The 12,695-nt window shown below is 65.8% G+C and overlaps 1 protein-coding gene across 3 annotated transcripts in view; it reads right to left on the bottom strand.

The window, feature by feature from the left end:
* Positions 1–88: 88 nt before the first annotated feature.
* Positions 89–12,695, bottom strand: part of KIF21B (kinesin family member 21B) — a 62,846-nt gene continuing 50,239 nt past the window's right edge. For 2 of the 3 annotated variants that reach the window (XM_075910516.1, XM_075910518.1), the window contains 8 exons: positions 12,607–12,645; positions 11,113–11,249; positions 10,095–10,275; positions 8,825–8,989; positions 8,084–8,201; positions 7,314–7,484; positions 5,905–6,104; positions 89–4,762 (listed from right to left, as the gene is read on the bottom strand). In XM_075910516.1, coding sequence (XP_075766631.1) covers positions 4,708–4,762; positions 5,905–6,104; positions 7,314–7,484; positions 8,084–8,201; positions 8,825–8,989; positions 10,095–10,275; positions 11,113–11,249; positions 12,607–12,645 — 1,066 coding nt within the window. In that variant the 3' untranslated portion in view covers positions 89–4,707. The remainder of the gene's footprint in view (positions 4,763–5,904; positions 6,105–7,313; positions 7,485–8,083; positions 8,202–8,824; positions 8,990–10,094; positions 10,276–11,112; positions 11,250–12,606; positions 12,646–12,695) is intronic. The other variant, XM_075910517.1, reaches the window with a different exon arrangement.

The following is a 12,695-nucleotide window of genomic DNA, read 5'->3' as shown; positions in this document are numbered from 1 at the left end:
CCTGGGAACAGCCATCTTGCCCATCGGTAGCCTGCCCTGCCCGGCCACGTGCACCCCCCCCCCCCGTAAAGAGCAGCCTGCTCCTCTGTTCAGTTTGCTGCATTTATTTACGAAGACAGTGTACAGAACAGACACATCCATTGGAAAACCCATGTACAGCATGAGGCTTAAATAACCCTATTTACAGTCACACAGCGAGGTATAAACTATACACACCTGGTCCTACACACCAAACACGGGCCACTCCCCGCGGGCGCCCACCGCCCGGCCGGAGAGCGACAGGCCTTAGCGAGCGCTGGCATCTCTGGACACACCTCCGGGCAAGACAAGGCACCTGCTGTTCGCAACACGTGTGCGGGGCGGCCGCGGGGTGGGGCCCGACCGAGTCACCCAGGCGAGTCCTGCTCAGCTCTGCCGTCCAGGGCACCATACGCAGCCGTTCACCCCAAAGTGCAGCCGGGGGAGTTAGCCCAGCCCAAAGCCATGGTGCCGCGCTCCGTCCTGCGCTGAGGTGGGGGGATCGCCCCCCGGCTGGGCATTGACCCGGGGTAAAGCGGGGCTGGAGTGTAAGGCGGAGGGGCCCTGGACTAGCAGGGTGGGACCATGCAGCTAAGAGCTGCAGGCTGGGCAGCAGCAGCATCTCCTGGTAGGACTTGGGGTGTTGGGGGATGGAAGGAGCCCCATTCTCAGCCAGTCCTGGCGCCGGGGGCCTGGGGCCTTGCGTAGGAGCCAGGCCACACTCTAAGGCCGGTCACCCAGCACCGTGGGGCGTCCCAACCCGGCTCGCCCGAGGAGACTGCGGCGGGATCACAAAGCAAGTGGCTCTGCTGAGGCTGAAGGGGGGGGGGGTGACCCTGTCACCAGTGGGCTCAGAGGGACCTGGCCCTTGTGCTCTGCGGGGAATCGTACCAGAAAGGGGCCGGGGAGGCAGGACGGGGGCAGGGCCAGCAGCGCGAGGGGGCTGGGCCCCGTGTAAAGGAGCAGGGAGGAGGCAGGTCAGTGCCAGGGCACAGCCCATGAGAATCCACCTCCCCCTGGTGTAAGGGTTAGGGACCCGGCCCTGCCAAGCACCCCCGACAGGCGCCCGCGCGGCCCAGCAGACAGGCTGCAACACGGGGGAGGGGCGGGGGGGTCACGGCGGTGTGGGGAGCAGCAGGAGGGATGGGAGCCCTCAGGACAACAGGCTCCCCCAGGATGGCGTCTGCCCCGGAGCCAGACCCTGTGCTTGGCAGCAAGGGGCTCTGCAGGGCTGGCAGGGGGGAGCTGCTGTGATGTGTGAGCCCAGCCCCCGCGGTGCCAGGGCTGGGAGCCGGGCTGCCAGGCCCACGGCCCGGGAGAGGACATGGGGGGCAGCGCTGGGCGGGCAGGGCCTGGCCGGAGCCCAGAGCAAGTCGTGTGACAGACAGGCGCAGGCTGCAGGGCCCACACCCGCGGCCCCAGCCCGGCTCAGGGCCCGCCCCAGCCCTGCTCTCCCATGGCTTCTGGGGACGAGGCTGCAGGAGGTGCTGGTTAAGTGCAGCCAGCGCCTGGTAAAAATTGGTCCCTGCCTGATTCCAGACCAAGCACCATGGCCAGGTGGCCACAGCCAGCGCCACTACCAAGGGGGTCGGGCAGGGCACCCCGATTTCATGGAAACGCACAGCACCCTCTTCCCCGCCCCCACTCGGGCCGGATCAGGAAGGCTGGACTCCCATGGGCTCAAGAGCCATACCAAGTCCGACCCCTCCAGCCTGACCCACGCTGGCCTAGGGCGACATCCAGAGGCCCCCTGCCCATGTGCAGACAGGGCCTCTATGTAAGACTCAGGGTCATGATTTTCAAGTACAGCTGGTTGTCGTAGGGGCCCAGCCCGGGATCCCTTAAAGAGAAAGCCTGAGCACCCCCCGGCTGGAGATCAGGCCCCTTCCCTGCCTCCAGTTGGCCTCCCAGGCTCACGGGCCTTTCCGCAGCAGACCAGGGCCACGCGTGACCTATGGCTGGGCTGCCCAGCGGGAAAGGCAGGACGCGGCCCAGTGCCCGGGCGGCTCAGCACTGCAGGCGGCGGCAGACTGTGCGTTCCCAGGACAAATTCAAGTTTCAAAATCATTAAAAAAAAAATGGCTCAGAGCATGAGGTAGCGTAACCGAAAGAAACCCCCCAACTGAAACAACACCGAACACACAGGCAGAGTACAACACGCCCCCCCCCCCCCCCTCCTTGCAGGGGCACCGCGTGGGAAGGGATTGGCCCAGCACGCAGGAGCGGGAAGTGGCCACACACTGAGAGCCACGGGGCCCTGGGCACGAGACGTAACGGGGCCTGGCCCCACAAGTGCTCAGTCCCATGACGTACTGGGGTCACTGGAGCCACGTAGGGTGGAGCTGCCGGGGATCAGCCCCCAGGCTGTCAAGTGTTACCCCCACAGAGCAGCTCCATGCGGCAGCTAGTGCGCCACACAGACACCCCGAGACATCCTCCTGCAGGGTCCAGGTCGGCAGCCCGCCAGCTACACTGGCGCCTCGGAGTCCCCAGCTCCCAGCCTCTTCCGCTCAGACGCTTGCTCGCCCCTCTTGCTGCTAAACGGTAAAATCCACCTTCGCTCTCCCAGCCACGCTAGCCCCGTTCCATCAGGGGCCCTGGCTGTACTCCACTGTCTCAGTGGCTGGAATGCAGCACTCGCTTGCCTGGGGATACTTCTTTTGTTGGTGGCAGCAGTGGGAGAGGACGGGCGGCTGGGGAGATCCATAGCTGAGCAAACCGAGTGACTGTCTTTGGATCCCACCACACCAGCCCCTGGCAGGACGTCAGTAGCCGGATGCTCAGCGACACGATGGAGATGAACAATTTTTCCCCTCTCAGAGAAAGCACTGATTGGTTCCAGAGAGCAGCAGGGGTCACAGGCAACGTTCACTGTGTCCAGCAGGGGGCGACCAATCACTGTTTTTGTAGGGTTTGCTACTCCAAGACAGGGCAGCTGGGTCATCAAAAGGCAAAACAAATAAATAAAGAGGCGCTGATGCTTAGAAAGTGGAACCATCTCCGGTCCCATCTGTAACAGATTTCAAGAAGGTCAAATCTGGGGGTGAGAACGCCCCGGCACCGTCCTTTGAACTGCCCCGTAGAAGGAAACGAGGGAAATCACCCAGGAACCAAAGGTCTGAGTCTTGGAGCCCCCGAGGACATACAAGTCCATTGCTGACGAGGGTAGCTGAAGAGCCAGCGCTTCACCAGCCCCCAGCACGTTGCCAGGATCAAGCCACACAAGCGGAGTCCAAGCGCGGCTTCTTCCAAGCTGCCTGGAGCGACTGCGGTTCCCTCCGGCCCGGCCCGCATCCCAGGCAGCCAGCGGCCCGTGAAGGTGAGTCCATGTGCTTCGGAAGTGCGGCGGGGGGATGCCCACGGGGTCTGGCAGCTGCAGGCACTTGGCTGTGGATGGCCCGAGGGAAGGTGGGTACCCCAGCAGGGCAGGAGATGGGGCGAGAGACCTCATGGAATCGTGGCTTTCTGAACCCAGACGCCATGTAGTGACGTGGCAGCGCAGCAGTGAAGTGGGTGGCAAGCAGGCAGGGGCAGGGGCTGGGTAACCCTTCTTGCCCCCCAGCTCTGCTAATGCCCCTCCTGCTACCCGAGTCCTTCCCTCGTCCAGGCTCCATTCGAACCCTGCTGTGGATCCCGCTGAGAGCACCCCATGCCCGCTGCCTGTGCCCCACACCTCTCTCCAGGCTACAGAACCGCCCTTCCAGCTCTACGCCAGTCCTGGAGCAAACCTAAAATCTACTGTGCGACGGAGCAGACCGCAGCCCTCTGCCCAGCCTTTCCGTCTTCCAGGCCATTACAAATCCCCAAACTGCTGAAGGGTGCTTCAACCTTGCGGGAAAGCCCCCTGCAAAAGCTTCCAGCCCTGCCCCCAGCAGCCGGAACAAGCTCGCCCCACACCCAGCCACGGGACACAGCCACCGGCCCCGCTGGGAGAGTCAGGCTGTCGGGTGGGGAGGTGCCCAGAGGGAAGAGATGAGGGCTCCCCCCTTCCTGGGAGGCGCCCCAGGGATTTTTCTGCTTTCTCTCCACCCCCGGGGCAGAAGGGAAACCCTGGCTCGGCACGAGGTGGGGCAGAGGCTGACAACAGCCGAGCAGCATGTGGATTTGGGCGGGAGACAGCGCTGGAGCTGCGGACTGAACCCCGGAGGCGGCTCCTGCCCCAGCGACGCTCCCTGTTGGTGCCAGGCTGGGATCCGCTGGTGCTGGGGTCGGCCAGGGATCCCAGGGCAACGCACAAGCCCGTTCCAGGTTTCGGGCCCGGCCAGCTCTGCTCCCCGGCGAGGCGCGGAGGGGGGCTCCTGCAGCCACTCCAGAAGGAGCCAGGCCCCAGGCATCGTGGTGGGCGGAGGCCAGCAGCAGGGGGCAGGATCCCACCATGCTCCAGGGGTCGGGGTACTGACCAGGCTGGGGGGCAGACTGGACGGATCCCTTCGGGGGGTCTCTGCTCGGGGTCCTGCTGGGGCTGGCAAGGCCCCATCCCAAAGCACTGCTGGGCCCTGCCCTGGTCCCCCTGCGCCCCACGGAGGCCCAGCGTGGGCTGCACAGGGCCACGCCCCCGGCCGGGAGTGCCCACAGCCCCAGCCCCCCGAGGCCTGGGAACCGGACACCACACAGGCCAGGCCGCCCCCCGCTCTTGCGGACAAAGCAGCTTCCTGGGCAGGGAGGGGGCTGGGCCTGCCTTCCCAGGGCCTAGGTCGGGCCGTTCCGGAGCTTCCTCCGGCTCCACAGCTTCACCGTCAGGTCGCTAGGGGACAAAGCGAGAGGAAGTGAGGCCGGGGGCTCCCCCAGCTGGGGAGAAGCAGCACAGTGCCCTGCCCCCCCCGGGCATCACGCTGCAGCTCGAGAGACCCAGGCCGCTGTGCGCCCGCGCAGGGAGGGTGCAGACGTGCCCGGCTGCCCCCCGCGTGCCAGGAACCGGGCTCTCGGCCGGAGGGCACCGCACTGGCAGTGGCCAGTGACGCCATGGGGTGGGAGGGAGCTGGGGTCCCCCCAGACGGGCCCAGGAGGAGCAGCAGTTGGAGGGACAAGCTCCATGCAGCACCGAGCTGGCCAGAGGGGTGGGACAGCTGCCAGCCTGGCCCCTGCCGCTACAAGAGGGAGCAGCGGGCCCCAGCCAAGGGGGCCGGCAGGGAGAGGACAGGCTCCTGCTCAGAGCTGGAAGGGGGAAAATCCAAAAGAAGCTCGTACCGTTGAGAAGCAGCGGAGACCCGAGTGGAGAGAGGGGGCGAGAGAGAGAGAGAGAGCAAAGCGCGCGCCGGCGAGAGCGCCGCAGCGGGGAGAGAGCCAGAGAGAGCAGGAGGAGGGTCAAGGCAGGCTAGTGGCACGGCCCTTGATGGCAAGGACGCGGCGAGGAAGGCAGGGGGTGAGCCCAGGCACGTAAGTCCATAGCTTCACCCGGCAGTCACTGCGGCACAGACACAGGGAGGAAGAGAACGGACGGGGGGGGGACATGGTGGGAGAAGAGGAGATCAGAGCGCGCCAGGGCTGGGCACAGGGCGGGCGGAGAAGGGGCCGTGGGGCAGGGCCGCCACGCTGGCACGGGAGGTGTCCAGTGGGCAAGAAGCCCTTTCTCTGCACCGAGAGGGCCAGGGGCACCGGGCCTGGCGAGGCCACGGACCCGGGGAGCAGCACCCTCAAGGGGCAGGGGCAGGTCGGAACCGGAGGGACGGGCACGGGGCCTTGTGGGGGGTGGGCTAACGACGGCTGAGAGGGGTCGGCGGTGAGAGGCTGGGTGGCTGCAGGCCCCCACCCCTGCTGCAGCCCAGCTCTGGCGCTGCTCACTGCCCCCTACCCTGTGCAACACTGCCCCGGGTGAGTTGGGGGCCGGACCCGCCCCCCGCAGGGCCCGACCCCCCTTCCACGGCGGAGCCCTGCCCCAGCCCTCACCTGGAGGCTGTGAATATGTGCTTGGCGTTGGTGCAGATGGCATTGATGGGGCTGTCGTGGCCTTTGATCTCCCCCACGGGCGTGAAGTTCTCCACGTTCCAGACCTTCACCGTGCCCCCGCGGCAGGCGCTCAGCAGCATGGGGCGGCCGGGCACGAAGGCCAGGGCGCAGACCCAGTCCTTGTGCGCGTTGGGGATTTGCTGGCAGGCACAGAGACAGGGCAGAGCTGGTGAGCCCGGCCACGGCGCCCCGGGCCAGAGCCTGTAGCGACGACGGGCCCATGCAAACGCCTGGTGCTGGTTGGTGCCGGGCAGCAGGGGCTGCCGGTTCTAAGCTCTGCTCCGGTCCACCCCCGGCCGCAGCGGCAGATTGGATCCCGGTCAGAGAGCAGCACCCCCCAGACAAGCGCTCCTTGGCACTGGCCAGAGGCTCCCCAGCGGGATCGATTCGCTGCAGCCAGGGAGCCTGGACACGAGACCCACAAGCAGGGCCAATTCTGGGGGGCGGGAGTCTGCAAACTCACCTTGGGCCGGAAAGCTCCCTTCAGTAGCCCCCTCCCCCATCTCTAATTACTTGTCTGCCCCCAGGCCTCACTGCCCCAGGGGGAATCACAGTCAGCCTGGGCCCCACGTCATAGGGGGCAGACTGTGGGGTGGGGCGACGGCTACAAGCCACAACTAGCTCTGGGCAGCTCCATTTTGGGGGACAGCCCATTTTCAGAGGTGCAGAGCCCCCACACTCCCCTTGACCCCCAGTGCCAGCCCCCTCCGACCAGCCCAGCCCTGGGCAAGTTCCCCAGAACAGAGGCGCTCAATTATCAGGGAGGGCCTCAAGTGCTCGCCAAGACGCATGAGCCGTAGCGCCATGTGGGGCGCGAGACCAGAGACACGCTCCCCAGGGCCAGGGCCAGGCACTGGGAAATGCAGAGCTCTGCCCTGAGGCCAACCTGTGCCCCCTGGCCCCACGGCCGTACGCTGCCTTCGGGACCCACCAGCAGCGGGCCCAGTGAGCTGTGCCCTTGGGCAGCCACCCAGGAGAGGTTCAAACGCTGCCCAGCTGATCAGCAGAGCGCCCACGGCCAGCAGCAGCCAGCAGCAAGTTTCTACTGGTGGTGCACATCCGCGCAGGCCTCGGCGCACATCACAAAATGTGTTCCGTACATGGAGCCAATTAGAGGGAACACTGCCCACCATGTCAGCCACTGCCATCGGCAAGGCCCAGGGCTCACATACAAAGTAGGGAGGGGACCGTGCCCCTTGCCCCCGGCCGGCTGGCAAGAGCCCTCGACAGACACGCCAGCAGGCTCTCCGGCCTGGCCCCGGCTCACCCTCCAGCACACAAAGGGGGCCGTGGGGCTAGGCCCACCTGCCACCGCCCAGCAGCAGGGCCGCCGGCTCGCCCCTCCCTACCTGCAGGAGCTCCTGCTGCTCCAGGTCCCACTTCTTGATGCCGTTGTCCCGGGAGCCGCTGAAGAGCACGTTGCCCTGGATGGCCAGGCACTCGATGCCGTCGTAGTGCGGGGGCTCGAAGTTGTGGGTGGGGCCGATGTTCCCCCCCACGCTGTCCGCGATCTCAAACATCTGCAAGGAAACAGCCACTGGGAAGGGGGCAGCTGCCAGCCTGCCAGAGGGGCGGGGGGCCAGGAGACACGAGACAGGGATGGGCTGGAAGCAGTGGGGCTCTGCCTGCTGACGCTGATCTTTGGGACACATGGGGACACGACGGCTCAGGAAATCGCCACCTCCTGCAGTGACTGGAGGGGCCACGGGGCAAAGTTCGAATGCCTACGTTAGCCACCCTAGTTCAAAGTAGGCTGGCAGTGCGGACATCCCCTACGGTGCCACGGGACACCTGGCAGGTGCGGGGACAGGACGGCTGGCTGGCTGCACAGCCACCGGGCCCTTCAGGCTACAAGCCCCGGGGTGGTGGCGTCTCAGACCCTGGCTGGCGTTAGCAGAAGCGCTCTGGTCTCCCTCTGCGCCTGCCGAGCTCCACAGAATGGCTCGGTCCCGCCACGGGAGCGGAGTCAGGCCCACGCTGAGCGCGCCGGAGACCCCCACCTAGCGCGTCCCCGCCTTGGGTGGGCAGCGGCTCTGCACGGGGGTGGGGAAGGCTGGCACCAGCAGCAGGCCGGGGGCTCACAGGTCTCGTGTGAGTGAGAGGGAGGGTCCCAGGGTACCTTGACGTAATGGTCCTTGGAGCCAGTGACGACCAGGTCGTGGTGGCTCGCGGTCTGGCTCACAGTCAGACACATCACGGGCCCAATGTGGCCGGTCAGCTTCCCGATCGGCTGCAGCCTACAAGCAGGAGCCGGGGCGTGAGGGCCTGGGGCACACTCAGCAGGAGGCGCTTGCTCCTGCGGGCCCTTCACTAGCTCAGTCTCCCAGCAGGGATCCTTCCAGCCTCAGGCCCTCTCCCCCGCACAGAAGTGGGGACCCGGGACTGTGGGGCGCTGAGGAAGGAGCACCCTGGGATACCGTGTCCCTGGGCACCATGGGTAGGACCCTGGCCTCAGGCTAAGGGCAGGGCGGTGGGCTCCGTGCCCCAGCCAGTGACCTCAAGCAGTGCGGGGTCCTGCTTTGCCCAGCCTCACCTGGCCACCTGCCCCCGGGACCTGCCCCAGCAGGGCCGTGGTGCAAGGCCCCAGCGCAGGCAGGCGAAGCTGCTCAGTGTTTATGCCTGGGCAGCTGTGGCCTGGCTGCACGGGGGGCTACCCCCTGCTCTCCCTCCATGGGGGGGCTGGAGAGCCTTGGGGCCAAAGCCACCCCTGCCTCAGTAACAGCTTCCAGCCAGGTGGGTGCGGGCCCTGGCCCAGCCCAGAGCGGCTGCTCCCACGGCCCACGCAGCACCCGCCTCCCCCAGCAAGAGCCGCCCTGGTCTCGGGCCCCGCTCGCCCCTCCGGGCCCAGCACCGCCCCCACCTGCTGAGCTCCCAGGTCCGGACGGAGTTCCCGGCGGCGGCGTAGAGCATGGTGCCGGCGGGGTTGAGCGCGATCTGGTTGATCTGGTGCTCGCCCTGCGCGCTGGCGATGGTGCGGGTGGAGGTCCCAGCACAGGCGTCCCCGGAGATCACCTGGCCCGAAGACCTGCAGCAGGGACAGAGGCAGGGGAGGCTCAGCAGGGGAAATGAGGCGGAGCGTGGATGGCAGACCCAGCCCGTGGGGCACCGAGGAGAAGGCTTGCGAGCGCCTGTCCCCGGCCACGTAGCAGATAAAGCAAAGCCACTTCCTGGCCACACGCAGCCAGTGGTGTCAGGCGGGGCCTCTCCCCAGAACAAGACATAAGAACAGCCAGACTGGGCCAGACCAATGGTCCATCGAGCCCAGGATCCCGTCTGCCCACAGTGGTCAGTGCCAGGTGCCTCAGAGGGAGGGAACAGAACAGGGAATCCTCACACGATCTCTCCCGTCGCCCATTCCCAGTCTCTAACAGAGGCTATAGACACCGTTCCTACCCATCGTGGCTAATAGCCATCGATGGACCTAACCTCCATGAATCTATCTAGCTCTTTTTTGAACCCTGCTCAAGTCCTAGTCGTCACCGCATCCTCTGGCAAGGAGTTCCACAGGTTCACTGTGCGCTGAGTGAAGAAAAATCTTCCTTGTGTTTGTTTTAAACCTGCTGCCTGTTCATTTCATTTGGTGACCCCTAGTTCTGATATTGTGGGAATAAGTAAATCACTTTTCCTTATTCGCTTTTCCCACACCAGTCAGGATTTTAGAGACCTCTGTCCTATCCCCCCTTAGTCTCCTCTTGGAGTGGAGGAATGACTCCTCGTATCTTGCTCACCACACTCCTGGTAATGCAGCCCAGAAGCAGGTTTGCTTTTTTGCAACAGCGTCACGCTGTTGACTCATGTTTAGCTTGTGGGCCACCGTGACCCCCAGGTCCCTTTCTGCAGGGCTCCTTCCTAGAGTGTCACTTCCCATTTTACACGGGTGAAACTGGTTGCTCCTCCCTAAGTGGAGCACTTAGCAGATGGCTCATTGCCCATCCCTGATCCAAGCCGCCATAGGAAGCAGGGTTACCAGAGCCCCCGAACTGCCCTGAGAGCAGAGCACCCAACCACAGAGCCTCCGCGAGCCAGGCCAGGCTCGTGACCAGCCCTTTGCCCTGGGCGCAGGCCCTGGCAGGGCAGCAGGGTGAGCCGGGCCGGGCCCGCAGGGCAGCCTCAGGGTGCCAGGTACCTACGTGAGGGTGCGGACACACTTGGCCGAGTCCCGGATGTCCCACACCTTGATGTAGGACGTGGAGACGGTGAACACCAGCCCCGAGTGGCTGCAGTACTTGATGGACACCACGTTGTTGGGGTGGCCTTTCAGCGAGGCGATTTCCTGGCCCGTCACCAGGTTCCACAGTTTGCAGCTGCGGTCTGTGGGGCGAGGCAGGGGCATGTGAGGCTGCGGGGCCATCCCATCCTAAGCACAGGAACCCCACGGCTCCCCTCCCCCCGCCCTGCCCTGCCTCCCCCTGCTCCCGGGGTGCCCTGGGCGAGAGGGGAGCTCAGTCCAGACCCTATTCTGGCTAGGTGCAAGGTGAACATCTGGCCACTGGGGGCCGGGCAGGTCACCACACAGCTGTTCAGCCCGGATTGCTGCCCTCTCCTGCAGCAGCTCGCTGCGGCTTAGGGCAGTGGTGGGCAAGATGCGGCCCAGGGGCCGGATCCAACCCGCCTAACACGTGGATCTGGCCCGTGGACTGCCTCTGGCAGCTTTCCCTTTATAGCCTGCTGCCCGGGCCACTGCATTTCCAGGCGGTGGCCCAGGCAGCAGGATCCTATTGAAATGGCTCCCGGTCGCAGCGCTACCCCAGCAGGGGCCGGAGCCGTGAGCCCTTTAAATAGCAGCAGCAGCCCCGGGGGGAGGCCAGGGAACGGGGTAGCAGCCCGACTGAGCCACGAGCCCGTCGCTGTGTTTTCAATTCAAAGCCTGTGGCCCCAGGCAGCTCTGGGGGGAGGCTGGTCCCCAGCCCCGCCCCAGGCCCCGCCCCTTAGGGGGTGGAGCCAGCCCGTGACCACGGACCAAAATTCATTAAGTGGCCCCCCTGCGAAAATCATCGCCCAGCCCTGGCTGAGGGGTGCTAAGGCATCTGGTGCTGTCTGAGCAGGAGGCTCCTGTCCCTGCAGGTCGGGGCGGCTCCCCCTTTCCCCTTCCACTCCCCAGCAATCCCACCCAGCGCTCAGCAGCCCGCCCGCCTCCCACGCGCCCACCTTTGGATCCAGAGAAGAGCAGCTCGTCGGTGGCGTCCACGCAGAGAACGGGCTTGGAGTGTCCCTCGGCCACGGAGATGCACTGCAGCGGGGCCGTGCGGGCGCTCTTGGCGCTGCTCACCGGGTTAATGAGGCCCCTAGCGTGGGGGAGAGAGCACCAGGCCGTCAGCAAGACGCCGACCGTGGGACGCAGATGCAGCCAGGTCCTGCTGAGCCCCATCCCCTTCGGAGTCAGGACCTAACGGGGCAGCCAGCTCTGGACCCGAGCCCAGAACCTCCGGGCTGGAATGAACTGGGGCTGCCCCAGCCACGCGTTGCGGCCAGCCCCGCTTCTCCAGCTGCCCTGTCCACTGTCAGTCGCTTTGACACACCGGGAAGGAGTCTCACGAGGCGGGTCGATGGCAGAGCCGGGAACGGAGCCCAGGAGACGGCAGAGGAGGGGTCAGACGGAGGTCCCAGGGCGCTGAGCACACGAGAATCAGCATCCGCGAGGAAAGAGCCCCGGGGGGAAAGCCCGTCATGGAGAAAGTCTTCAGAGCAGCTCCCCAGCCAGCTCTCCCAGCATCTCCCCTCCTCCCAGCGGGGCCGAGGGACGGTGGGGACACTGAGGCACAGGGTGGGGAAGGGGCCGGCCATCGGCCACACAGCACAGTTGGGGCAAGGTTGGAATAGGCTGTTCCAGGGCTGATGCCCCTCCTCTGTCTGATGCATGGGGGAGGGGAGTCGTGTGGCACAGATACTGCCCAGGCTGGCGCCGCTGGCTCTGCAAAGCTGGTGTTGCAAAGCAGGGCACACTGGGGGCAGAGCCTGCCCGCAGCCCCTCGGGAGGCTGCATTAAGATGGAGCAACCCCCAGGCCGCTCTAATCCACATGGGAGGCTGCACCGGCCCGAGCAGCAGCCACGGGGGCCTTGGTGCCAAGATGCTGCACCGCAGGGATTGACTCTTTGGGCCTCAGTTTCTCCATCTGCACAATGGGGAGAAGGACCCCCCCGCAGCGGGGGCTGGGAGGCCGAGGTGCCGTTTGTGCCATGCTTTGAGACGTCTGACTTGAAGGCCCAGCCCGGCCTCTCCGGCAGCCCCAGGCTCCAGCAGCTGGGCTGCCCTGCCTCTCGGCGCTCCGGGGCCATGAAGTCCCTAGGCTACCGCAGTGCAAGCGATCGCCACGGCCCGCCGGGCCCTCGAGGCAGAACAGAGCATGCAGCTGCCCCCACCCAGTCACAGCCCCACACCCAGCCCCACACTTCCAGACCGTGGCTCAGCCCTGGAGGCGGAACGGGACTTCCACAGCCAGACGCAGCATGCGGGGGCTATGCGGGGAGCAGAGAAGAGGGGAAGGGACACAGCCAGCAAGAGCAGCACCAGGACGGAGTGCCGTTAGATTTAGCAAAGCAAGGCCGGAGCGTGGCCAGCCGGGTTCGGCATGCAGGGCGGGGGAGCAACGCAAGGAGGACAGAAAGCGGGCGAGCTGCGACCCAAGGAAAGCGGCGTGTACCTCAGCACCTCCGAGACAGAGGAGTCGCTGTCGTCAGACCTAGGGACAGAAAATTAGCAGGGTTACGGGAGAAAAAACTCCAGCGGGGG

This window comes from Pelodiscus sinensis, chromosome 27 (assembly GCF_049634645.1).
Source record: "Pelodiscus sinensis isolate JC-2024 chromosome 27, ASM4963464v1, whole genome shotgun sequence".
NCBI lineage: Eukaryota > Metazoa > Chordata > Testudines > Trionychidae > Pelodiscus > Pelodiscus sinensis.
This window is presented reverse-complemented; position numbering and strand designations above follow the sequence as displayed.